Source organism: Momordica charantia (assembly GCF_013281855.1).
Source record: "Momordica charantia cultivar OHB3-1 chromosome 7 unlocalized genomic scaffold, Mcharantia_2.0 BLBB01000007.1, whole genome shotgun sequence".
Classification (NCBI taxonomy): domain Eukaryota; kingdom Viridiplantae; phylum Streptophyta; class Magnoliopsida; order Cucurbitales; family Cucurbitaceae; genus Momordica; species Momordica charantia.
Window position 1 is genome coordinate 2,147,700 of NW_028275165.1, and position 27,458 is coordinate 2,175,157.

At 37.9% G+C, this 27,458-nt stretch overlaps 1 protein-coding gene across 6 annotated transcripts in view; it reads right to left on the reverse strand.

Annotated features, from left to right (window-relative positions):
• Positions 1–25,377, reverse strand: part of LOC111018541 (uncharacterized) — a 30,271-nt gene extending 4,894 nt beyond the window's left edge. Inside the window, exons 1-8 of one of the 6 annotated variants that reach the window (XM_022294654.2) lie at positions 25,208–25,375; positions 25,003–25,141; positions 21,928–22,231; positions 20,294–20,816; positions 10,004–10,154; positions 9,655–9,765; positions 1,859–2,279; positions 325–558 (exon numbers count right to left, since the gene is read on the reverse strand). In XM_022294654.2, coding sequence (XP_022150346.1) covers positions 325–558; positions 1,859–2,279; positions 9,655–9,765; positions 10,004–10,154; positions 20,294–20,816; positions 21,928–22,065 — 1,578 coding nt within the window. In that variant the 5' untranslated portion in view covers positions 22,066–22,231; positions 25,003–25,141; positions 25,208–25,375. Of the gene's footprint in view, positions 1–324; positions 559–1,858; positions 2,280–9,654; positions 9,766–10,003; positions 10,155–20,293; positions 20,817–21,229; positions 21,366–21,927; positions 22,247–25,002; positions 25,142–25,207 lie in introns of those variants that run through there. The other 5 variants (XM_022294655.2, XM_088126441.1, XM_022294656.2 and 2 more) reach the window with 5 other exon arrangements.
• Positions 25,378–27,458: the final 2,081 nt, after the last annotated feature.

Consider the following 27,458-nt stretch of genomic DNA (forward strand, 5'->3'; position numbering starts at 1 on the left):
TACTATCGATATTCGAAAGGGCTCAATCTATATGAAACCCTCAGTCAAAGAGAGGGAAAAAGGATTGCTAAATACCATAGTTAGGTAATACATATATCAAGATACCATAGCAAGGTTGTGCGAAGGAGAACTTGAGATTTAAATCAGTTCACCACCCATTTCTCTTTTATAATTATGGTGGAAGCTCACAGTTCTTTATTATATATTACAAATTGTCATCATTTGCATTGTGCTGAACTTTGAAGAAAGTTTCTAAATTGAACTAAATTCATGGGACAAAGATAAACCCTAAACTTAATATATAATGAATGCGTATGTCTGTACCAGTTTATCCCTCTTTCTTATTAGAGCTCTAATTGCAGCTTGTGATAATGCTGTTTCTTTTGAAACTAGAATGGCCTGTAGTTTCGAAAGGTGCTCTATGTTTGATTGACAGGTGATAAGAGCATGATCACCGTTCCTATTTTGATCAAATGAAACATTGTCAGAGAAGTTTCCAGAAGCAATCTTTTCACCACTGCATTCAGCAATACACGGGTTTGTTGCCAATACTCCATCCTGGAATGTAAATCATGCCATCAGCTAAATTATAAATAAAATAAGATAAAGTTAAAATTAATTTATTAAAGCTATCAGATTATACAATCTGTAAGGCTTGAGTTATTGGGTCAAGATTATTTATTCACAAAATTATTAACTAGCACTTAGCCATGTGCTGATTGAAATTTTCCTTTGATTAACAAGCTCATACACAGATTTTTTTTATATGAAACACAATATTTCGTTAATTTTGGAAATATACAAAAGGCTTCATAGGCAACTTACAAGAACTCCTTCCAACTATAAATAAGGTCATTGAGATTGTAACTACTAAAGGGTGTGTGATAACATTTACACCAGCTAAGAGCTAACACTATAACTCTGTCAAAAAAAACTCAAAAGGTAGGGATAATTAATCTTGAAGTAAAGATGTGGCCATGCAAGAATTTGACTGCAAGAACTCTTACTTTGGTTCCAAGTAAAATGAATACTGAATTCAAAAACTTAAACTAATAATTTGAATTATTTTATTCAGTCAAAAATCAAAATCATTTATAATAATTTTTTTTATTGATTTAAATGCATAATAGTAAAAATTCTTGGTTGAGAGTTCTTATAATAGTAAGATTGCATCACATTAAATCCTGGGAGAAATTTCAAGTTCTTTCATTCTTAAAAAAAATCTTAAGCATGACTATAACATACCCGTCCCTCAAATAAGAAAGAGGTATACTAGTAATTGTTATATATCTCATTCCTATTTCGATTTTAGACAGTTTTAGTAAACAATATCTATGGGTTTCTAATTCCAATTCTAGAAAATTTTAAGTAAAAAACGCAAAGAAATAATATTCTCGTTCTAATTGATTGCATTATGATTCCTCGTAAGTAAATAGAACCTAATCATTTCCTTAGCTATTAAATTTATAAGTAGGTTGTTAAGTAGTTAAATGTAGGTTGTTAGGTGGTCGAAAGTTGTTTTTGTGGCCTCTTTTTATGAATAGAGGTTGTGGTTCTCTTTGAGAGATACTTTTCATTTGATTCAATAAAATTCTCTACACCTGAATACATCACATTTCCTACCCATTTAATATTGATTAACACTAGCTCGGCCTTGTGCAAATTTCCAAGCGCACAAATGAGAGAGGTGTTAAGGTATCTATAAAATATTAAATTTATCATAACCCATCAATTTAAACTTTTGAGTTGATTGGTGATTTAACAAATACAAAATGAAGCAAAGATATGTATCTAAGATCACTAAGATAAATATATAATAAAGACTAGATAAGTATATGAAGAGACTTCAACGTATTACCTTGATTTTGATACCACTTTCTGAGGCATTCGATTCATTCCCTGTACATGGGATCATCACTTCATGGCCATTGTCAACTTGTCGAGCATTTCTTTTCTTTGTATATGAAACAATAACTTGGCTAGTATTGGGTACATCCTTTTTCTTGTCCACTGGATAGGAGGGAACCAAGTCATCCACGTTAGTAATCTGGGGCCTGCAGATTGCATCATGCAAACTACCCACATGATTAGTTTTATTGTGCAATTTCTCCAATCCTTCACCATAAATGCTAGTCCCTTTACTCAAATCGTTTGCACTATCACCATCTTGGTCGTTTTGAATTTCAAGCTTCCTAGGTGCATCTATTCTCTCAAGCTTGCTCAAGTTTTCATCCATCTTTTCTCCACTTACGACTCGCAAACTATCTCTTGAAGTTTCCCTATATGAAAGAGAGGATAAGAGATATTAGCATGCAATTACCTTTTCATATACAAGTCAAAAAGAATAATAATGCTTCCCATTACGTAGCAAAATTAACTTCCTTTATTCTCACTTATGTGATTACTCCTTAATATAGATATTTCAATCATAAGAAAATGCTGAATTGAACTATTAAAATGGGAGATTTAGGATAAATGACTGAGGATCGATGCCTGGAAATCAAGGAGATTTGCAGCCAAGATCTTAAACTTGCAAGTCAATTTTCCACACTACCAATCCTCAAGCAAGATAGAATTATATAGAAAGACGGTAGGTTTTTAGTTGGATAAGTTGCTAGGACCGCTCAACACAAAGTCAACCTTCCACTCTTAGATAAGAAAATTTCCCTCCATCTAGCAACCTTAAATAAGATTTTTTTTTTCCTCCACAAGTTTCCAAAACCCAACCCTTCTTTGACGTCTCCAAAAGGCATGCCCAAATAAGACAAGCACAGCTTACAAAATTTACACTTTACCCTGGCAGCAAACTATTGAAACCATGTGGCTTGGGATGTTTATACCACAAATTAGAATCTTCTCACAATATATCTTTAGGCTGGATGAAGCCTCGAAATCCTTGAGTGCCGAGAATAGATGGTGCAGCTCTTCCTTATCATCCTTGCATGAAAGCAATGTATCATTCACAGATTGTATGTGGGAGATATGTACCTTGTCCTTCCTTACAAGGTAAACCTCTAATAAACTGCCAGTCCCATGTCAAACAACCTACTTTGCTCACGACCTACTTTGCACACCACCCACAATATGTTTACAAATATGCCTTTATTTATTTATCTTACGATAGGCAAATTAGTCTGTCTCTAAATTTATCATTATCTTTTTCTTTATATGTTTCTTAATCTTTATTCTTATCTTCATACTTGGAGTATCTATCCAAACACGTGCGTAGTTATGAATCTTTTGTGATTAATACGGTTAAAGATGAACAAACCACCACTCAACCCAAAAGCTTAAGATGATGGGTTGGGTAAATTTAATTCATTTATGTGGATTCTCAACACTTCCCCTCACTTGTGGGCTTGGATAATTGACAAGGCCCAATAGGTGGAAATCATAATAAATGGGGAGGAAACAACAACGCAAACCACCACTCAACCCAAAAGCTTAAGATGATGAGTTGGGTAAATTTAATTCATTTATGTGGATTCTCAACACTTCCCCTCACTTGTGGGCTTGGATAATTGACAAGGCCCAATAGGTGGAAATCATAATAAATGGGGAGGAAACAACAACGCAGAGGTTCGAACACAGGACCTCCCACTCTGATACCTTGTTAAAGATGAACAAACCACCACTCAACCCAAAAGCTTAGCTGATGGGTTGGGTAAATTTAATTCATTTATATGGATTCTCAACAAATACCAATTGAAGTTTCTCTCTTTTTTGAAGTTTCTCTCTTTTTTGCAGGCTCCATCTAGTAGGAATTTTCCCACCTCTTTTCTACTTCAAATTTTTTAATAGAAAAGATATCAAGCTTTCATTGAGATAAAAATGAAAGAATACGAGAGGAGCATACAAAAAACTAGCTCTAGCAAAAGGAGCCAACCTAGAAAATTGGACTTCAATCTAACAAAATAAGACCTAATGGATAATTACAAAAGTCTTTGAACCATCGAGACTCGAAGAGAAACATGAAATCTAATAAGAGACCAAACCTCCTCCCAAATCTCTCCAACCCTCTAATAATTCTATTCTTTCTCTCTATCCACAAGCTCCATAAAATAGTACAAACTCCGACGAGTCAAAGAAAACATTCTTTATCACGAAAGGGCGGACTAGTGAGCATCTCCTCCGTCTACGCCCACGTCGCCCAGACAAGCGAGGCTAAAACCAAACTCACCAAAAAAAAGAGTGCCAAACCAAAGAAGCAAAATGGCAGTAGATGATCCAGACCCTCCGCCACCTCCCTACAAAGAATACAACATTGTGGCTCCATCAACGAGGAGGACCTCATCGATACCAGATCTTGAGTATCAACTATACCATGAAGAACCTGCCACACGAAAAATTTAACCTTCTTTGGAATTCTAACCTTCCACAAGGGAACTGAGGGAAAGGGATCCATCAAGCAAAGGAAGAAAGACCTGCACGAAAACCCTTTCGAAGGACTAGGACCCCACAAACGACTATCCCTTCTCCCTAGGAAAATAAGAAGTACAAAATCAAAGACAAAGAGAGCTAAAATATGTCATTTTCATGTCAGATATGGGTCGACGAAAACTGAAAACAGGGGAAAAAGAAGACCCATGATATGGTAGAACAAAAGCTACCGATTGATGCATCATCAATGATAAATGATACCGACGATGAAACCCCCAACCATCTATCCTCCCAAGAATACGTATTCAACTCAACTCCCACAAAACAAAAGATAAACTAAGAGAACAAAGGGAAGCTATTAGAGATAGCTTTCCATAGATTTCTAGAAGTGCCTATCAACCCCCTCTAAGATCCACTCAAAGGTACAAAGACCATACCTGCTCACAATAATTTTATGTCACAAAGAGACAAGACTCCCGAGGGAACCGTCATATCCACTCGCCAACAAGGCCTTGTTTTGCACCCTCACGTTGTTGGTGCCTAAACCCCCTCGATCCAACGACCAAGACACCAAATCCCAACTGACCATGTGAGAACTCTTCCCTTCCTCTATCCCCTCTCATAAGAAATTGTGACCTTTTCTAAGGTATTGCTAACTGCAGCAGGCACCTTAAACAATAAGAGGAAGTAAATTGGAATACCACTCAAGATGGACTAGATAAGACTTAAAGAGTTAGTCTACCCCTTAGAGAAAAAGCTTTACTTCCAAGAAGAGAGACGTTTTTTACCTTTTCAACTACTGATCCCAATAAGAAACACTTTTAGGATTATGCCCAAGAGGAAGACCCAAATAGGAAGAAGGAAAAGAACCAACCTCACACCCTACCAAGGAGGCCCACTTATCCAACTTAACCTGGTCGCAGTTAATCCCTAACACCAGGCATTTGTCTCTGTTAATCTTCAGGCCAGAAATAGACTAAAAAAAATATCAGAATCATTTTAAGATTAACAAAAGACTCCTCCTTACCCGAACAGAAGAATATGGTAACATCAGCAAACTAGAGGTGGGACAAATGCAAGGTATTCCTACCAATCTAAAAAGCCCTCAATTACATTCCCCTCCACCCCTCTCGAAATGATACTACTCACGATATCCACCACCAAAAGAAAGAGGAAAGGGGTTATTTGTTCTTCTTGGGATGCCTTTTTTCTTTCATAAGAAACATCACTTTCATTATCAAAAGAGGGATGCCTCTTTTTCTTTAGCTTCTTTCTCTGTCTCTTTTGTTTTTTACTCCTAGGTAGTTTGTATCTTTGAACAATTTTTGTTCCTTTTCACATATCAATGAAAAGTTCATTTCTTGTTTAAAGAAAAAAAAGAAAAAGGGAGAGGGGAGAGGGATCACCTTGTCTCATGCCTCTTGAGGCATGGATTCTTTCTACCTTCCAGCTGACCATTAGTAAGGATGGAGTATTTAACCGTTCTAATACAAGATCAGATCCAAGGGTGCCACTTATAATTGAAGCTTTCTTTCCAAAAACTTTGTCCAAAAAATTCCAGTCAATGTGATCATATTCTTTCTCAAAATCAATCTTGAAGATGCTTTCCCAGAACTTTGTCCAAAAAGTTCAAGTTGATGGTTGAAAAGTTACAACTTTGTTCAAGCGTACAACCTCCCATACGGAGCCAAATTGAAAAAAGTTTTCGCCTAAAAGTTCTCATCTCTAACAAAAAAAGGAAGCTTATCCACGAGAGTGCATACCAAATAAATTTACAAGTTACATTCTTTGACTAGGAAAAGTAAAAAAATAAACTTCTCACAATGAAGATGTGAGAGTCCTATTAGAGAATATTAGTTTGTTAGTAGGAAGGGGTAGTATGGTAATTAGAATGATAATTAGTTAGGGTGAGTTGTTATAAATAAGGGTAGTAGGGAGAGGAGGGGGGGATCTTGGAGAATTGTATTTTGGTAAGGAACTTGAGAGAGTTCTTGGGAGAGAGATAGCCCTCTCGAAAAGCCATCGGTATTGTAATTACTCTTTCGTGTTGCAATATAGTGTTCTTGTTAGGTTCTTGTATTCGGGTACCTAACAAATTGGTATCAGAGCAAGTTCGTCCTGGCCATGAATCTGAATCTTTCATTCGAGGCAGTTACGAGAATACGGGGATTATTGATAGGAATGGAGTTGCAGGAATTGTTGAGAGAAATGACAAAACGTTCAAATGAAATGGTTCGAATCACAAAAGAAATGCAAAAGAGGTTTACTGTTAGGGAGGAAAAAGAGAGGTCAAGGAAGGAAGAAGCAACGGCGAAGAGCATTCGGAAGCAGGGACGAAGGATTGCTGGAAGCCGACGATCAGACCCGAGAATGTGGACTGGAGTGCGATGGAAAATCAATCGAGGTGTGGAAAAGTCAGCGTGCAGTGATTCATGGAAAACAGAGGAGAAAAACTTCCCTCAACAAAGTATGAAGAAGCCAAAGAAGAGAGAAAGAATGCAACAACAGCGAAATTGCAAAAGGAAGGACGAAGAAGCAATTGAATGTTTAAGAAGGAACGACAAGAGTCCGAGAATGGCTGGATCAGTTTTGCACGATGGTTTACCAATGAAGAAGCGACGGAAAAGGAAGAGAGAACGAATATCATCAGGAAGAAAGGCTCGGCTACGATTTGAAAGAGAACGGCGACAAAATTGGAAGGTTGGGCGCGAGGAAACGGGGAGGAGACAACTTGCGACGGAAGTTGGAGGGCCGAAGGGAGGTCGGCCATGGTCGGTTCCGGGGCAAGTGAGTCTAAGGAGGAGTTTTAGTAACCAAAAGAATGGGGAAAAGGTTGCTGTTCATGTCGAAAATAAGAAAAAAGGGAGTCAGGAAGTTGACGACGGCCATCACCATCGGCGAAGGCTGGAAAGGTCGGAGAAGAAGGCTTGGTGGGGGCGCCGATGCAAGATTCGTGACTGCGCAGCCAATGAGACAATAGGTCACGTGCGAGAGAAGGGAAAAGAAAACCCTAATTACATGAATGATGAGGGGGAAGACTCATGGGGCCATGGGCTATGTGGGCTGACTTCTAATAGAATTGTTGGGGCCCAATTGTCAAAGGCAGAAAAGGAGGCGTACGAGCAAGGTAAGTTACGAGCCGGGTTAATATCTAATTTGAACTCAAACCCACAACCCGAATCAAAGTGGCATCATCCTAAGACGAGAGAAACCCTACCCGCCACAGTAGCCCTTCCCCAACGCAGCAGATCGTGTCACGCCGCCGTCCGCCACTTGTGCATCCTCCTCCGTCTGCTGCCGATCTTGCCACCATCGTGTCCACCATTGTTTGCTTCCGACCATCGTCCGCCGTCGCAAACACGCGCTTCCATTGTCCCTACCATCGCCAACCACCTACGATTTTCATCCCATCGCCATCTACAGCCGCCACCATCCGCCGTACGCTGCCGTACACGTTCACCTGCCGTCGCTGTCGCGCAGCACTGCCGCTCGCCATCGTATGCCGCACGCCACCGTCCGCTGTCCTCGGTCGCACACCACCAGTCATCAATTTCTCCTGCACGCCCCACTAGGGCAGCTAGGGTTTAATTTTTTTAGTTGATATTTAGTTGGGTTTCTAAATTTGTGGTGTTAATCATTTTGTGTTTGTGTATTCACACCTTGAGGACAAGGTGTCTTTGAAGGGCGGGGTAATGTGAGAGTCCTATTAGAGAATATTAGTTTGTTAGTAGGAAGGGGTAGTATGGTAATTAGAATGATAATTAGTTAGGGTGAGTTGTTATAAATAAGGGTAGTAGGGAGAGGAGGGGGGATCTTGGAGAATTGTATTTTGGTAAGGAACTTGAGAGAGTTCTTGGGAGAGAGATAGCCCTCTCGAAAGGCCATCGGTATTGTAATTACTCTTTTGTATTGCAATATAGTGTTCTTGTTAGGTTCTTGTATTCGGGTACCTAACAGAAGAATGATATGATTCACTGGCTCATGACAAAGCCAGTGAATATTCCTTATGACAAAGGAAGCACAGATGTGGTAAAAGGGAAAGGCTTCCTTTTTTACAACAAATACATTTGTTGAGTACAAAAATATTGGACAAGAAACAGAAGGAAAAACATCTTGAAATGCATTAGTAGATTCTCCTACATGCAACACCAAATACCTGGGTGGTGTTGCCAGTTCACCCATGATATCTAGGGTCGTTTTCTTTAACTCTTTAGGGTACCTTGGGATCGTCACAGGGATTGTCGGGCTTTGATAGAAGTGGGATTGTCAGTCTCCAATGGAAGAGGTGTTGTTCCCTTCTTCCCTACTTTTCGAGATAAGGGAAGATTTTTGCGGCAGGCTTGGATATGGAGGGAGAGAAATAATATAACTTTTAGGAGGTGGAGAGATCTATGGAGTTTGTATGAGAGCTTATTAGGTTGAATACTTCTCGGTGGAGGTTGGTATTGAAATTGTTTTTGTAATTATCAAATAAGGCGTTATCTTTATGGATTGGAGCCCCTTTCTTTAGGTGGGCCTCCTATTGTAATGCTGGTTTTTTATATGCCCTTGTACCTTCATCTTTTTTCTTTCACTTTTCTAAACGTATGGTTTCTCATTAAAAAATATACATATACCAAAGCAAATACCTCAAACCTTTTGGGAATTTCTCTATCCAAATTACTTAATATGAAACAAAGTTAAGGTCAGAATAGAATATCTGGTGAGGAATTAAAAGAAAGACCTAAAATATAATTATTTATTTTATAAAAAAAAAAATCAACAACAAAAACAACATGAATGTGTTATTATTTTTATTTAGAAGTACAGGTTAAAGCAAATATTTCTATGGTGGAATCAAGTGAAAGAAAGGAGTTATAATTTTTTTTTTTTTGGGGGGGGGGGGGGCGGTGGGGCTCAAGAAAAGAGTAATAATGAACTAAGTAAAAGCTACGTGAATGTTTCAGAAGGTTCAATTTCCAGCAAGTATCCAATAATAGTTAACCCTCACATCACAGGTAATTAGCAAGACCCAGGAGATTGTATACAGCAACAGAAAGCCGAATCAAGTTAAAGAAAAAAAATAGTAACTAATGAAGAGCTAGATGAATAACTCAGGAGGTTCAATTTCCAACAAGTATCCAATAATAGTTAACCCTCACATCACTGGCAACTGGCAAGAGCAAAGAGGTCGGATACAGCAACAGGGAGCAGAAATAAGCAAGGACACAACAATCAAGCTATAAGTATCAAGTTATATAAACGATAAAATATCAATAGCAATTAAGTGTATACCTTTGCAACCAAGTTAGCACCATCTTAGCATAAGGAAGAATGTGGAAGTGCTCAACTTTTGAGGTAATGCTCCATCTCCTACCATCTTTTCTAAACAACGAACCCTGCAAACTATTGCCAATAGAAACGACAAAAGTCATGAGCAAAAAAGGTATCCATGCATTCGACTTTTATTGCATGTGATCTCCTGGAACATTCATTCAAACCAAATACCAAATTCCAGTTTTTCTTTTAACTCTGTCCAATTACTGACTTAATCATATTAGCTTTTCAGCTGGAGGGACAGTAGAGAATAAACCAAGATACAAATTTAAAGATGGGGATTGGTGTCAAAGAAAAATAGTAAAACCTGTCCATAGCATCTTTTATGGGAACTTGAATTACATCTTCGGTCGCTGATTGGGTGCACTGAATCATATAAAAGCGGACCGCTGATTTTTCTTTACTTAGAGAGTATACAACATGACCATCCAAAATTTTGAGATCTCTTTGATTAATCCCTGTTTAGCATGAAAATAACTAGGATTAGCAAGTATCCATAAGCACCAAAGATAAGTGCCATATCCATAATATAGGACCACAAGAGTGATAATAGCAACAGAAAGGATGGCCTTAATGAACTTTGCTTCCACTCCGTTGCAGCATAAGGCAGACATGTAATAACTTTTTTTTTCAAGAAACAAACTTTTCATTGATAAGTAGACATGTAATAACTACACGAATCCAAGAATACATTCAAGCGGGACCTAAGAATAATTGAAATCTTTTAAAAGGACATAAAAGGTATATTTTAACTGAATGACCAATTTTACTATTGAACTTGCATCTTTTAGCAGTTATGTGTATAGAAGACTAATCAGTTTTTCTTTTTTTTGAAAATGAAACTGAGATTTCATTGATGTAATGAAAAGAACAAAAGGAAGGGAAGGCCTTCCAACCACCAATGGCGGATTACGAAAAACTCCTCCACCCTTCAATTAGGTTAGTGATGATACAACCTTGAAAGGATATAGATGTTTACACCAAGGGGAGCTGTAAATAATATCAAATAAAAAAAAAAGTATCAAAAGAAGGGGCCATATTGTTGAAAGCACGGTTCTTCCTTTCACGCCAAAGATTTCAAAAGAAAGCCCTACTAATGTGAGTCCATAGAGCCTATCATAGCATCTTTGAAAGAATGGCCTTCTAAGAGTGCTTGCAAGGAAGTCATGATGCTGTCTGGTGCTGCATAAGTGTAACCCCGATTCATGTTCAACCAAAATCTGTGGGCAAATGTGCAGTGAATGAAGAGATGGCTTTGGACCAATGTTTTAAAAGGCTAAAGGCGGCCTCGAGGCTTTTTCTCTTGAAAACGCGAGGCGTAAGCCTCAAGGCGGTATGAGGCGTAAGCCTCAATTTTAATTAAAAGAATTAAACAAATCCTAAATTTGTGTGGTCAAGTATTACCAAACATAATAGTTATATAAAATTATCAAAATATCCGCCTGTTGCTTGTCACTCAAAAAAAATTCTAAAAAAACATCATAACATCACTACTATTATCACCAATAGAACTTACTTATTCTATAAATTGTTGTCTTCAATATTTTTAAAGTCTAGGTAGTAAAAGTAGTAATAGATTGAATTGTTACACTTACAACTCTTGCTTAGGATTCCATAGAAAAAAAACCTTGATATTTTTTAAGAATTGGAAAAATTAATACACGAGGCGTATACTTTAAGCCTCAGTGCGTTTTCAAAGAGGCGTAAGCCTCTTCTATGCGAGGCGTAAGCCTCTTATAGTCCAAAGAAGGCGTAAGATTTGAGGCTAAAAGTTAGAGCCTTGCCTCGAGGCGGGCCTAAAGGCGTAAGCCTCAAAAGCCTTTTAAAACATTGCTTTGGACCTCTGAATCCTTTCTACATAAAACACACCAGCCAGGAGATAATTAGCAATAAGGTCTTCTCATTCGGATCCTCTCGCCCTTATTCATGCCTCCATGACATAGCTCCCAAAGGAAAAATTTAGAATTTATTGGGAATTTAACACTCCATACACATATAGTCTATCTTGCTTCTATATGGTTTTACAGGATTTGAGAGCTCTTCTGTAATTACTTTTTTTTAACAAGATACGAACTTTTCATTGAAAGTATGGAAAAGAACAAAAATTGTTCAAAGATACAAACTCCCGAAGGAGCAAGTGAGAAAAACTAAAAGAGACAAGCTTCCTAAAGAGAGCACTTAAAGCAAACAAGAATTAAACGGGAGCAGTAAAGGCCACCCAAAACAACATAACAAAAAGGATGAAAAACTAGAAATCTAAAAGGGATGCTTTAAACTTGGCTAGACAGAAACTATCCACCAATGACTTGCTTTTTCCTTGAGACAACGACCCAAAAAGAGGACTCCACTTAATTTCATCTGACTCCAAACTAGAAGGAATTTCCTGCTTGATACCAACAAGGCATAATCGCAGAACAAAATAAAAACAAGAATCTGATTTCTTCCACTCCTCTAAGAAAAAGTGTTGCACCCAAAACCAACCCTTTCTCCAAAAAGACCAATAAACCGCCAAAGAAAGCAACCAAGATATCATCTCTCGGATAACCACTGATCCAAACATCAAAATTTTCTAATTACAAAAATTCTTTTGTAATTACAATCTCGCAGATATCCTACAAAAGAAGATATCCTACAAAGGAAGCTTCCTGGTTATATCCTTTTGCCCTCAATTTGCCCCCTTTGTCAATCCAATGAAGAGAGCTTGGATCACATCTTTTTCCTATGTCCCTTTGCTCACAGTGCTGGGAACTAATCTTTGAAGAGTTTAATCTGACTTGGGTGTTTGGAAACATAGATGCTGACAATGTCCTTCAGCTTCTTCTCGAGCCAGCCTTTAATCCTGAAGTCAACCTTCTTTGGCTCAATGCTATAAAGGCAGTACTTTATGAGTTGTGGTACAAAAGGAATCCCAAAGTTTTCGAAGAAAAGAGACAATCTCCAGAGATGCGTTTCAGTCTAGCTAAGTTTAAAGCTTCTCAATGGTGTTCCTTATCGTCCATCTTTAAAAGTTACACTCCTAGTTTGATATGTTCTAATTGGAAAGCTTTTACTGTACCTTATTGTTAGAGTATATAGATTAGTATATTTTATATTCTTGTATTAATATTAATTTGTCATTTACCTTCTCCTTATAGGATTAGGTCAACCTTATATATTTGTCTATATATATATAGACTTTAATGAGAATACAGAACATTGGATTCTCTCCAACCTTAGTCTCCACATGGTATCAGAACTCTAGGTTTTTCTAAGTGTCCATTAGGATTTTGATGCCCATTAGGGTTTTGTGCCCATTCGGGTTTTGTCCCTTAGGGTTTTTGTTTATTGCTATCCAACACAACTCACTACGACCGTCGTCACCACCGGCACCACAGCCGGCCGTCGCCGACCACCACCGCCGGTCACCGCCGACCACCACTTCCGGCTGCTGCCGACCACCACCGCCGCCGCCGTCGACTGCCGTCGTTTGTTGATTTGCCAGCTGTTTTCCGATTGTTGTTCGTAGGTTTCATCTCGCCGCCAAACGCCGCGCCGTGTGCTTTCATCACCGCCAGTCGCCACCCGTTGCCTTCGCCCCTCGGGTTGTCATGGGGTAGCACTTAACACCTGATCCGATTCAAGCGGTCCAGTTCAACCGGTTTGGTTTCAAGTAGTTTGGTTCATCCGATTCAGGTTCAGTTCGGCCTGGTTCGTCACATTCCGGTTCGGTTTGGTTGATTTATACCGATTCTGGTCCGGTTCGTTTGTTTCAGTTCAATTGGTTTGGTTCACTTGGCTCTGTTCAATTGGTTTAGTTCAATTCCCTTTCCTCCTTCAGATTTGGTTTGGTCTGTTTCAGTGTCGTTTTTGTTTGTGTCCATATTGTTGAAGTTGAGAAGAAATTAATGGTAACGATTTCTGCAGAAGAGTTTGCTAAATTCCAACAGTATCAAGAGTCATTGATGCCATCATCCTCTAATCCAATCACTGTCATTGCTGATTCAGGTAATACCAATAAATGTCTTATTTCCTCCGCGTCAAAATGGGTCATTGACTCTGGTACTACGAATCATATGTCAGGTAACCCCAATTTATTTGCTACCTTTTCACCATCTACATCTTTACCTGATGTTACAATAGCGGATGGCACCACTTCTCCTGTTCTTGGCTCTGGCACAGTTCATCTCTCCAAAACTCTTTCATTGACCTCTGTTTTAAATTTGCCACAACTTTCTTTTAATTTGATATCTGTCAGTAAACTTACTTGTGATCTCAATTGTTGTGTCTTATTCTTTCCTGGTTATTGCTTATTTCAGGATCTTACAACGAAGAAGACTATTGGTAAAGGGCATGAATCTAATGGCCTCTACACGTTTGATACACAAATACCTACAGCCACCGTTTGCACTTGAGTGCCAACTCCATTCGAAGAACATTGTCGTTTGGGTCATCCATCTCTCTCCGTGTTAAAGAGTCTCCGTCCTCAATTTCATAGTTTGCATTCTTTAGATTGTGAGTCATGTCAATTTTCTAAGTTTCATCGTCTCACTTCCTATCCTAGAGTCAATACACGAGCTAATGCTCTTTTTGAATTAATTCATTCTAATGTTTGGGGTCCTTGTCCTATTGAGTCCAAAAATGGATTTCGGTATTTTGTTACTTTTGTCGATGATTTCTCTCGTGTAACTTGGTTATATTTGATGAAACATCGTTCTGAGTTACTTTCTCATTTTCGTAACTTTCATGCTGAAATTCTACGAAGTGATAATGCTAAGGAATATTTTTCTGGTGCTCTTGGCTCCTATTTAAGTGAACATGGTATTATTCATCAATCCTCGTGTGTTGATACTCCGTCTCAAAATGGAGTTGCAGAAAGGAAAAATAGACATCTTCTCGAAACAGCAAGAGCCTTAATGTTTCAAATGCATGTTCCAAAATACTTTTAGGCTGATGCTGTTTCGACGGCTTGCTTCTTGATTAATCGCATGCCTTCGTCAGTTCTTAAGGGTGGAATACCTTATCGTACCCTATGTCCTACGCAACCTTTATTTCCTATTAAACCTAAAATATTTGGTTGCACTTGTTTCGTTCGAGATGTTCGCCTCCAACTCACCAAATTAGACCCTAAGTCATTGAAATGCATTTTCCTTGGTTACTCTCGTGTTCAAAAAGGATATCGATGTTATTGTCCTGATCTCAATAGATATCTTGACTCTCCTGACGTTACGTTCTTTGAAAATACTTCTTTTTCATCGTCCTTGAGTACCAGCCAGGGGGAGCAGTCACAGGAAGATGATACATTTCTTGTCTATTCTATTGTCTCTACTTCTACTGAAGAACTTCCTAGCAATACATCTCCATCTGCGCCTGATCCTTCTCTCCCCACTATTACTCAAGTTTATTCTCGTCGGCAACCTCCTACGGACTCATGCCCTATACCAGCAGCTTCTTTGCCTGTGGATCCAGGAACAAGTGATGACCTTCCTATTGCCCTTCGAAAAGGTAAGCGTAAGTGTACTTATCCTGTTTCTTCTTTTGTTTCATATAACCATTTATCATCATCTACTTGTTCGTTTATTGCATCCCTTGAATCTGTATCTATTCCTAAAACTGTTCATAAAGCTTTGTCTCATCCTGGTTGGCGGGCTTCTATGTTGGAGGAGATGACTGCCTTAGATGACAACGGTACTTGGGATTTAATGTCTCTTCCTACAAGAAAGAAACCTATCGGTTGTAAATGGGTGTTTGCTGTTAAAGTTCATCCGGATGGATCAATTGCCCGTTTGAAAGCTCGCCTTGTTGCTAAAGGATATGCACAGACTTACGGAATTGATTATTCTGATACTTTTTCTCCAGTTGCTAAATTGACTTCTGTCAGGTTATTCATTTCATTGGCATCTATTCACCATTGGCCCTTGCATCAGCTTGATATTAAAAATGCATTCCTCCATGGTGATCTTCAAGAAGAAGTTTATATAGAGCAACCACCAAGTTTTGTTGCTCAGGGGGAGAATGGAAAGGTATGTGGCCTTCGTAAATCCTTATATGGGTTGAAACAAAGTCCGCGAGCATGGTTTGGAAAATTCAATCAGGTGATTGAGAATTTTGGAATGAAGAAGAATAAGTCAGATCATTCTGTTTTTTATAAAAGATCTGAGTCTGGTGTTATCTTACTAGCGGTATATGTTGATGATATTGTGATTACTGGTAATGATTCATCAGGCATCCTATCACTCAAGTCTTTTCTTCATAGTCAATTTCATACTAAAGATTTGGGAATGTTGAAATATTTCTTAGGAATTGAAGTAACAAGGAACAAGAAGGGGATCCTTTTGTCACAAAGAAAGTATGTACTTGACTTGTTAACTGAAACAGGAAAGTTAGCTGCTAAGCCGCGTAGTACCCCAATGATACCTAATTTACAACTTACAAAGGAAGGGGAGTTGTTGAAAGATACTGAGAAGTATAGGAGATTAGTAGGGAAGCTGAATTATCTTACGGTTACGAGGCCAGACATAGCTTATCCAGTCAGTATTATGAGTCAGTTTATGAGTTCTCCTACGACTGACCATTGGATCGCATTGGAACATATTCTATGTTATTTGAAAGGTGCTCATGGACGTGGCTTGTTATATAAAGATCATGGTCATCTTAATATTGAATGTTTTTCAGATGCTGATTGGGCAGGTTCTAAGGAAGATAGAAGATCAACCTCAGGATATTGTGTATCTGTCGGAGGTAATTTAGTTTCTTGGAAAAGTAAGAAACAAAACGTGGTGTCGCGTTCGAGTGCTGAATCAGAATATAGAGCTATGGCACAGTCGGTGTGTGAATTAGTATGGATACATCAGCTTCTGACTGAATTGGGATTTGGCATCACCACTCCAATGAAACTTTGGTGTGATAATCAAGCAGCTCTTCATATTGCATCTAATCCAGTATTTCATGAACGAACCAAACACATTGAAGTTGATTGTCATTATGTACGTGAGAAAATACAGTAAGGATTAGTGGCTACAGGGTATGTGAAGAGTGGAGATCAGCTAAGAGATATGTTTACTAAAGCATTGAATGGAGCACGAATAGATTATTTGTCTAACAAGTTGGGCATGATTAACATATATGCACCAACTTGAGGGAGAGTGTTAGAGTATATAGATTAGTATATTTTATATTCTTGTATTAATATTAATTTGTCATTTACCTTCTCCTTATAGGATTAGGTCAACCTTGTATATTTGTCTATATATATATATATAGACTTTAATAATGAGAATACAGAACATTGGATTCTCTCCAACCTTCGTCTCTACACTTATTAAGTTTTTGTGTTCTTTTCTTTTGTTTCACTCTTTCAAGAGTTCGTATCTTTGAACATTTTTTTCCTTTCAATTATTTCAATGAGAAGTTTGTATCTTGTTCAAAAAAAATTACAATCTCTCTATGGTTTTACAGGATCAGAGAGCTCTTCTCTTTTAGTGTTCTTTTGGGAAGGGGACGTCACGTCCCTTGTCCTTAGGCCATTCTTTTCCTTCTTTCAATCGTTTCAATCATTCCTTCTTTCAATCGTCCCAATTTTCCTCTTTGTTCTCTCTAGGACTCTACTGGACAGATTTGAAATAGTAATCCACGGGGCCTTGGATGAATTTCTGCTAGAAGGAGGGCCAGTGATAATCATGCTGCAAAAGGTAGTATTTCGCATGCACAATTTTGCACCATGATGTTGAGCTGCTTGTAAGCAATTGGGTTTACCTAGGCAAGGGACACTGGCTCAACACTCTAATGCAAAACTTGCACCACGTTTTGTTGGCCCGTTCCGAGTGATTGAGAAAATTGGGCCTGTTGCAGACAAACCACCATCCGTCCTGTTTTTCAAGTTTCCCAACTTTGAAAAGCAAACGAGCACACCTCCCCTATTATTCCATCACCAAAGAAATATTGGGCGTTCAAGCTGCTGTTTCAGGTTGCTGGAAGGACTCTTCTGGACAGGATGCTAATTGGGAGCCAACTTCTACTATAGCTGTCCAATTTCCTGATTTTCACCGTGGGGGGTGGGGGGTGGGGGGTAATGTAAGAATGTGCCTTCCAGGAAGAAGAGAGTGCATGAGGATTGACAGGGATCTATCGTAAGGGCTATTTTGGGTATTTTGTGTGCGCATATATATTGGCTGTAGGAGAGAAGGTATCTTTTTGGCTAGGTAGTTAGGTCAGTGGAAAGGTAGAGAGCTCTCATATGTCTCCCTTTGACACTGTAATTCTCTCCCTAAATATCAATAAAAAATAGGGCTGGTTCGTATCAAGTTCATTTGTTGGACTTTACATACATACTGATGTTTGTTTACAGACACGAGGATTGGTCTTTGGAAAATATATTCAAGACATGCTGCAGAATCGATAATGAAGGTCATGATGAAAAGTAAAGGGGCTGGAACAACTCGGAGACATGCCATATTCAACAAAGAAGGCAGTAAAGAAGTTGGAACAAGTACTTTTAAAGACGCTAAAGGGAAGGAAAGGGTAGTGATTGAACATAAGGCAACCAGTACCAAGAGTACAAAGCAGCATAGCAGAAAAGTAACTGACCCAAAGTTAAAAACACAAGGCCGAAAATGGCAAATTTTCAACCATGGTCAAACATCACTCATCCAGTGAATGCATGCAACAAAGACAAAAAACCACCATTGGGACATGACGAGGACTCAAAAATTAATGGATAAGGGGGTGAACGATTGGGCCTCTGGCTGTATAATTTTGGGATTTTCTTCTCTCTTTTCTTTTATTGTTCACGATCTGGATTCTTTTTTGTAATTTTCCCTCCCATTTGGTTGCCCCTTTTTTTGTTCAAAGTGTTTTTTCTTTAATGAAAAGCCAACTTTTATTGAGTAAAATGAAAGAAAAAAAATACAAAAGCGTTGGAGAAAAAAAGGAAAGCCCCATACAAAATGGCCATGATGCAGAAAGCTAGGGATGGCAACGGGACGGGGCGGGGCCGGGGGGCCATCCCCATCCCCGCCCCGTTGGGGATTTTTTCCCCCATCCCCGCCCCCGTCCCTGAAATTTTGGGGGCGATGACGAGGCGGGGATTCCCCGATCGGAGCGGGGAACCTGTCCCCGTTATAAATCTATTTTTTTAATTTTTTAATTTAAATTTTTTTAATTAATTTTTTTTGTTATTATTAGTATAAAAAGTGAACAAAAAGTGGCTAAATGAGGTGTTGGCTTGAGTTTTTTTTTAATTAAAAAGTATTTATAAAATTAATATATATTAATAATATTATATAAAAAATTAGAAAAAGCAATAAAAAATCAAACGGGGCGCGGCCGGGGACGGGGACAGGGCGGGGGGACCGATCCCCGACCCCATCGGGTCGGGTACCTCAAGGGATCGGGTCCCACGGGTATTTTTGCCGTCCCTGAGAAAGCTACCTAATTATAAAACATTACAAAAAAGGGACTCCAATTTATAAAAATGAGAGAAAAGCACTAAATGTCATAGTTACAGAAACTCAAACAGAGGTATTGAACCTAGCCAAAACCCAAACCTTCTTCCAATTCATAAAAATGAGAGAAAAGCACTAAATGTCATAGTTACAGAAACTCAAACAGAGGTATTGAACCTAGCCAAAACCCAACATTCTCCTCAAAACTCTCCACGCCTCTAAAAACTTTCCTATTCTCTCCAGCTGAATGTTTCATAAGACAGCAAAAAAAGAAATCAGCCCACCAGTCGCCCCTATCTTTAAGGAGGGTAAATCAACACCTAAATCAAAGACTCACACAACCTGCTAAGAGCCATATACACTTCCAAAGCCTTCCAATAACTGTCTCAAATCATGCTTGCAAACTAACACCCCCACAGAAATAGTTACTGATATTTATTTAGTTACCCACTGTTGCAGTTAATAAAGCTATATGTACTGTTTTAATGTTTTCCTTCCATGTTTGTTAAGATTCATCTTGTCTAATGGTTTGCCTTTAAATACCCTGTAATTTTATTTGAAGGACGTTGATGATAATTGAAACTCATTAAGGTCGCTTAGATTTGTATATCTCATCCTCCCTTAATTCTCATTCAAATCCAAGGAAAGTCTCATATAAGCCTCTTCTTCCAACTCATCATCAAAGAAAGCATTCTTTACATATAGATACCGTAAACTAAATGATAGGTCCCACTTAAAAAGTCTTTTTTATTTTTTATACATGCTCCAAAATATGTCATGATAAAACCAAGCTCTTCCCCTTTTCTTGAGGTAATTACAAAAGAGAACAGAAAGGGTACATAAAACACATAACCAATACGATAATTATATAATAATCTAATTCAGGAAAAGAAAAAAAATTAAATAAGGGATGAAGACAATCTGCATTCCCTAACCAGTAACCTCACAGTTGCTTAATTGGGGAAGAAGATATAGATGAGATAACTATCTCTGCAATAAATCATTAGTATTCTAAAAGGTATCTTCAAATCAAAAATCAACAAGGGGGGAACGTCTCATATAAAGTAAAAATGTAGGAAATAAAGCAATTTTCCTTAACATACGTATAACCTGTTTAGTATAAGAATAAGAAACAAGTAACTGAACTATCTAAAGAGTTAATGCAGTAAGATACACACCAGTTGCCTCCTTAACTGCTGAATATGCAAGCTGCTGTGTCTTAGCTTCATCAACAACTGACACCTCTTTTGAAGGTTTCTTAATCACTCTTCTCTTTTTGTTTACATGTTTTTCCTCTTCCACAGTTTCTGGTTGGCACTCAGAGGTATCCAAATCTTGTTCAATCACAGACCAAACTCCTTGAGTGATGAAACTAAATAGCAAATGGCAACACTCCTTCCTGGAGTCAATTAAAAGAACAGCAACCTTTGAAAGAGGCCAGCCCTCTACGTTTTCATCTTTTGATGCCTCTAGACAAGTGGCTATGTCACATGCATCCATAATTGCTTTTTCTGCTGGAGAAAGCTGCTTCTCAGGGTTTTCCAATTCAGTATCATCTGAGCTTTGCATGAGTTTCATGTGAGACAATAAAGCTGGTTTTACGACCACAGCCAACTTGCAAAATGCCTCAAAACTCAAAAGTTCAAGGTGTGGATGTTGTTTCCGGTGGTAGTAGTTGTACAATATAACAACGGCATGCACCTTACGGAGTAGATCCAAGGATAAAACACAAAGTTAGATGACGCTTTCATTCTCTCTCTTTACAAGTTTTTCTTTCGGGAAGAAGTGGTGGGTAACAAGCTGCTACAAGAAGTTAAAACTAACCTACTTCAAAACCTATTCTATCTTAACCATATGATCGACAATAGTCAATTTATATTCTAGTTAAATGCCCAAAAAGGAAGGAAGGAAAATCCTAACTTTCCTGCCAGAACAATGGTGCTTTTTTTTTGGACGAACAATGGAGCTAAATTAAAAAGTCTAAATGAGACAGATAAAAAAATCATAAACTTGCAAAAGTAGCAGGAGTGTCTAAAGTGTTTTCGGACCACAGGAATTACTTTATATTTGTGGATGTTTCAAATATTGGAAAATAAATTAACCAATTTTCTCACATAGAGTTTCTGGATGGACATTTCTTGTAATTTCCATAACCAAGGAGAAGAGCAGGATACATAGTCTCTCTTCTCCCTCCTCCCTTTATGTGCCTTCTTTCTAATCTTCCTTCATGTGCGTGTGAAAGAGAGTTTTCTGGAGAAGATTATATATTTTAGTCTGGTACTTTCAAAAGATCAAAGATATTAAAGCACATAGATAGTTGAAGGAGGCGACTGATGGAAATTATATCTTTTGCATAAGCAACAGTATTCTCATAAAACTGTTGGTACTTTCAAAATAAGGAAATTGAAACATATATCACTAGCCATCGTAGGTTGACCTAATAGTCAATTGAAGCCTATAAAAAGGTAAACGGCTTAGAGGGAATGAGTTCAAACTACGGTACCAACCTACCTAAGATCTAAAATTCTAGGAGTTCCATTAGCAATCAAATGTAGTCAGGCCAGACTGTTGTCTCATGAACTTTTTCGATGTATGCGTAAGCTAATTCGTACATTCGTGGATATAAATAAATAAAATAAAATAAGAAAAGATTGCTCATTGTATAACTTTTATGTTTCCAGTAATCCAACATGCGTCACCCAGTCCAAAACCAAAAAAAATTATGAGCCAGATTAAAATGTTCGAACATTATCAAGATTGAAAGTGAATGAAATAATAATATTAAACACACAAAAGTCAATTTTAGAAGTACCTGCTTTGCAACTGATTGCTGTAAAGATTGTGGTGGATTATCTCTCGAAGATGACTTTGCAGGCAGCATAGGTTCAACTAAATAATCTAACAATGCATGTATGGCATCCTCGGTAGGACAAACACCTAGTGCACTCATGGTAAGGATGTTCTTCTGGACCACTACTGTTCCTCAATTTCTCATAAATGAAATTCTCTTCTAAAATCAGGGGCAAGACTTTTCATCATTGGTGTAAAATAACATATAAGGATTCAAACTTAGTTGGTGCTGCTTGGAATGAAAAATCCAGAGCCCCATAAAACAACTGCCAGATGAACAGCTGAATTAACACCACTTCAGAATCTTCTCTCCATCCAATAAACAATAATTGCCATTTTAGCCGTGTGGCAAGGCAATTAAGAATGAATATTCACAAGTAAATAAAAAACAATTATCCAATTCTTTATGTTCCTTAAATTAAAGTTAATAATAACAGAAATTTTTTTTTTTAATAAGAAACCGAACTTTTCATTGAGAATAATGAAAACAAAACGGATGTACATGGGCATACAAAAACAAAGCCCTAAAGAGGGAAGCCAAACTAAAGCAAGGGTCTCCCATCCAAAAGAATATGACCTAACTGATAGTTACAAAACAATTTCGAAACAAGCTCCCATAAAGAAACATTAAACCTTATGAGGTCCCAATCAGACTCCCACTCTCTTTCCACCCCCCTAAAATTCTATTGTTTCTCTCCAACCAATCCCCCACATGATCCCAAAGAAACCTGCCTGCCAAAGGAAACTCCCTTTCTCACAGAAAGGAGAGGACATAAGCACTTCCTCCACCATCGAACCCCACTCTCTATGACGAGCCCAAGAAATACCAACCAACTCAAAGAACCGACCGCAAATTCTCTGGAAATACTGGCACTGCCATAAGATATGATCAAGATCCTCGGAATCCTGCTTACAAAGAACGCACCAATGCGGCCCCAAGCAAGCGGCCGAGCTCTTTTGAATACAATCCATGGTGTTAACTTTCCCGAGTAAGACCTGCCACACGAAAAATTTTATCTTCTTTGGGATCCTCACTTTCCACAACGCGGTAAACGTTGGGGATGCCGAGGGAAGAGAAGGGGAACATAAAAGGTTGAAGAAGGAACTGGACGAGAAGCCCCTAGAAGGGTTAGGGGACCAAACACGACAATCCCTTCTATCACAAAAGAGGGAACAAACAGAGAGCAAAAGGATCAACTCGAACACTTCCCGCGCTTCCCTATCTGTCAAAGACCAAGTGAGACCCAAGGACAAGGACCAGGACAACCCTTCCCCCCCATTCTCCAACACTGAGGCCACCGAATGCAATCTCTTATCTGATAAGTTAATAATAACATAAATCATATCATAATAGACAGACTCTTGGCACAGAGGTTTTTTTTTTTTTTTGAACAAGATACGAATAAAATATAAAATAGAAATAAAAAATTAATTCAGGTGTAGACTTTAGCTGCTTGATTGGTAGTAAAACATACAGTATAACTACCTTAAAAAGAAATTAGTCAAACTAGATCCAAGTTATCTTGTACCAAGTGTGTAAAATTAGAGAGCCACACGTTGAATCTGTGGATGTGAGAAACCCTTCTAGTTGTTCCATTTTGACTTCTGTTGTAGGGTTAACAACATGTGTCCAGTGATATCATAGTTTTTTTTTTAAGAATTGTGTCGTCGTTTTTTTTTTTGTTATAAAAAACACAACTTTTAATGAAAGAATACAAGAGGGCAATAATAAAAAAGGGAAGCAGAAGGCAAAAGGAACCAAAATGAGAATAAGGATAGTATTTCATCTGTATCAAACAAAAACACAAAAAAAAAAGGAATATGTCATGGTTAAGTTATGAGTTCATATCTTAGTCAACCACCAATGACCTCCTTAAGATATTGAAAAGACATTATTTTTTGTTTCTTATTTCTTTTTCCTATTTTAAAGAAAGAAAAACAAAATTAATTTTATGCTTATGTAACCATTTATTACTTATACTGTTAGTGTTATACAATTACTTTTTTAATTTAAAAGAGAGATAGAAACATAAACATTTTAGATCATCATTTCTAGTTTACAATTATTTTTTCCTTTGAGTACTTCTAGTTTACATTTTTGTAGTCTTCAAATTATACACACACACTCAGATTTAATTTCAGATAAAACATGAAAACTTTTTTTTTTCTTTATATAACATTTTTTTAATGTAGCTTTATAACATTTAGGTTAAATTATAAATTTGGTTCCTAAATTTTCAGAATTGTGTCTGATGGGTCCCTAAACTTTTAATCTTCTATCTAATAAGTCAATGAACTTTTAAAAGTGTCAAGTAGATCCCTAAGCTTTTTTATTAGACTTTTTTTTTTAATTCCTAGCCCTATTAGACACAAAATTGAAAGGTTAGAGACCTATTAAACACAAAACTTAATTTTATATTTAATAGGTTTCAAACGAAATCTACTAAATACTTTTAGAAGTTCATGGACTTATGAGGAATGGAGAAAATGAAAGTTTCAGGTCTCTTCAGAGACATCTGATAAAAGAATTAAAGTTACAGATGCACCTATTTCTCATAGACAGCAGGCAGAAAACAGTAACATCATCAAACAGGCCTGAACATTCTAAGATTTTTTCGATACTAGACAATTTACAAAGGTGTCCAGCAGATTAGTTGAATGAATGAACTGTGCCTCGATCACACTAAAAAAAATAATAAAAATAAATAAATAAACACAAGCACACACAAAACTGATTACCTCTTATAAAGCTCCAATTCTAGAACGATTTTACCCCTAATAAACTAACTTCCACAGAATCTATTAACTTCCCTCAGAAAATAAAAACACGTTGAACCTAACGCATGTCATATCCAAATAAATGGGAGAAAAAAACTCAACATTCAAAAGCAAAAACGCCCCAAAAAAGCTAAGCTCCGGAAGACAAACCATCACCGCATCCTACTCCGCCATAAACTCAGACAAAAATCCCAAAGAAGGCTGAATGAACTGTGCCGCAATCACACTATAAAAGAACGAAAATCACAAAACTGATTACCCTATAAAGCTGAAGCTCCCATTCGAGAACGACTTCACCCAGAAACCAACAGCCAACTTTTACCCGATCCTAATGCATGTTATACCAAACGAAACGGGAGACGAAAACTTCGACATTCAAAAGCAGCCGCTACCACATCCTAATCAAGCATAAAATCGAAATTAAAACAAAACAAAGGCGGAAGAAGTTTGGTGAAGTTCGGTACCTTGAAAATGGAAGTGAAGCGTGAAGATTAGGGTTTGGAGAAGAGAGAAATAAATTGAAAGGATGGTTGATTTGCCATTAGAGGTGAAAAAAAGCGAAGTTGGAATGCAGAGAGATCAGACTGTGGCTGTCAGGGAAGTCTAAGTGACCAAAAAATGCGATTTGTGTTGTTTCCTCTTGTTTCAAATGGCGCCAAATTGGTCCATACAATGGTGTTTTTGTAATTTCATAGTTAGTGAATTTTTTTTTATTAAAATACTATTTTGGCCGTTTTTTTTTTTATTAAAATACTTGAGACGAGTGATACGACGAGGTCGAAAGTTCTTGCTCCTGTACCATTATGCAAGAAAGTTTAAAATATTCGTTCTTTATTTGTTTTAGTATATGTACTTTCAAAATGCTTATTTATAATTCATGTAATTTTTAAATATGATCATTTTAATTTTTATTTATGTAATTTTAACACAAATTCTACACATGACGAAAATTTTTTAATATAAAATTATGGTTACATTTAAGTAACTATATTGAGCGTAACATCGTGTTGAAATTATGATATAAAAGATGAAATATTGAAAATAAAAATGATAGACAAAAGTGGTCATTTTTTAAAGGTAGGGGTACCAAAACGAATCTTTTAAAATACTCGAATTCAACTTAACCACAGTTGAGAGTATATTGACAAAAATAAATATTTTGAAATTACACTACTAAAATTGACGATAATATTTTAACTTTTCTTACCTTTCAATTGTGTCATATCTGGTTATTATACTTTTTAAAAGTGATATTTATGGATTACGTACTTCCTCTATTTTTCTTCACTTAACAACAACTTTTTAATATAAATTTGATAATATTTGGATAAAACAAAAAAATTGATGTATCACTTTTTAAAAGTAGATAAACAAGACATTTTTTAACCTACAATAGCCAAAATGGACAAATATAATCAAAATAAAGGTTTTAAATATAATCAAAATGAAGGTTTTAAAAATACATAGCTAAAATAGAAAAAAAGTAAAAGTAAAACGACTACGTTATCTCATCTCTACTCTATATATATTTTTCTCTCAATAACTCTTTAATTTCCAACGTGTTTATGCAAGAATATGCACAACAGTGTTTATTCTGATCGCAGCTCGAACTCGGTCTCCGGACCGATCTGAACACTTGGGCGGACCTGCACAAAAAGGCGAACACTCCGACGATCAAGTCAGTATAGGTCGGATTCCCAGTTTAGTTCAAGGTAAAAAACCATACCTGAGTGTGGAGTGAGGTCCTCTACTTATGGGAGGTAGTCCCGTTAATCTCGCGACGGTTACACCCGGTGATCTCGGGACCGACGGTTACATCCGGTCATCTCGGGACCGACGGTTACACCCGATAATCACGCCGCTGACAGTTGCTCACATCGGACCCGCTGAGCGTCCCAGTAGATCGGACCTTGACCAGGTCGCACCTCGGCCCTTATACTTAGCACATGTCGATGCTAGTGGTGGTAATCTTGACGGTTCGAGTTGGGCATGACTCATGAGTCATCTTGAAACACCAATAGCTGTCCTCCACGTGTCTAGGGTATTTTCTCCCCCAAACATCGGCCCCCTCTCTGTCCGGTTCGATCTCGACCTGGCAGAGAAGTTCATTCGATTCGCTTTGGACACGTGGCGACTTCCTATTCGTGGAAAAATACAACTGTTGCGGTAGATTTATCGTCGAAATATTCAAATATTTCGACGCTTCGGATTTTGGGAAGATCCTAACCGCTCGTTGACTACACGTGTACGGTGGGGAAAGTTTTCCGATGAGTATAAATACCCCCAATCCTTCAGGTCATACCTTACGCTTCCTGAATTCTTGGAGTTCGATCTGAAGGCAGCTCGAACCCTTGGTAGGTCGGTCTCTTCCCTCTCATTCTCTTTCGAGCATAGTTTCCATGTCGTCCTCTTTTAGTAGCGCCTTAGGATCCGATGAGGATTTAGCTCGTAGGTTAGAGTCCGAGCTCGAGGAGATAGAAAACTTTAGGTTCTCCGACGACGGGGAGGATAGTGATGCTTCCACCTCGGGTCAGGGTTTAGAATACTCTTCTAGGATACCCGAGCACTACCTCGGACCCCTTCGTAGGGGGTTCGCTATCCCTGAAAACATCCTCCTTAGGATTCCAGAGGAGGGGGAGAGAGCTAACAATCCTCCAGAATGATGGGTCACTCTCTACTTCAAAATGCTTGAGTACGGCCTCAGACTTCCCCTTC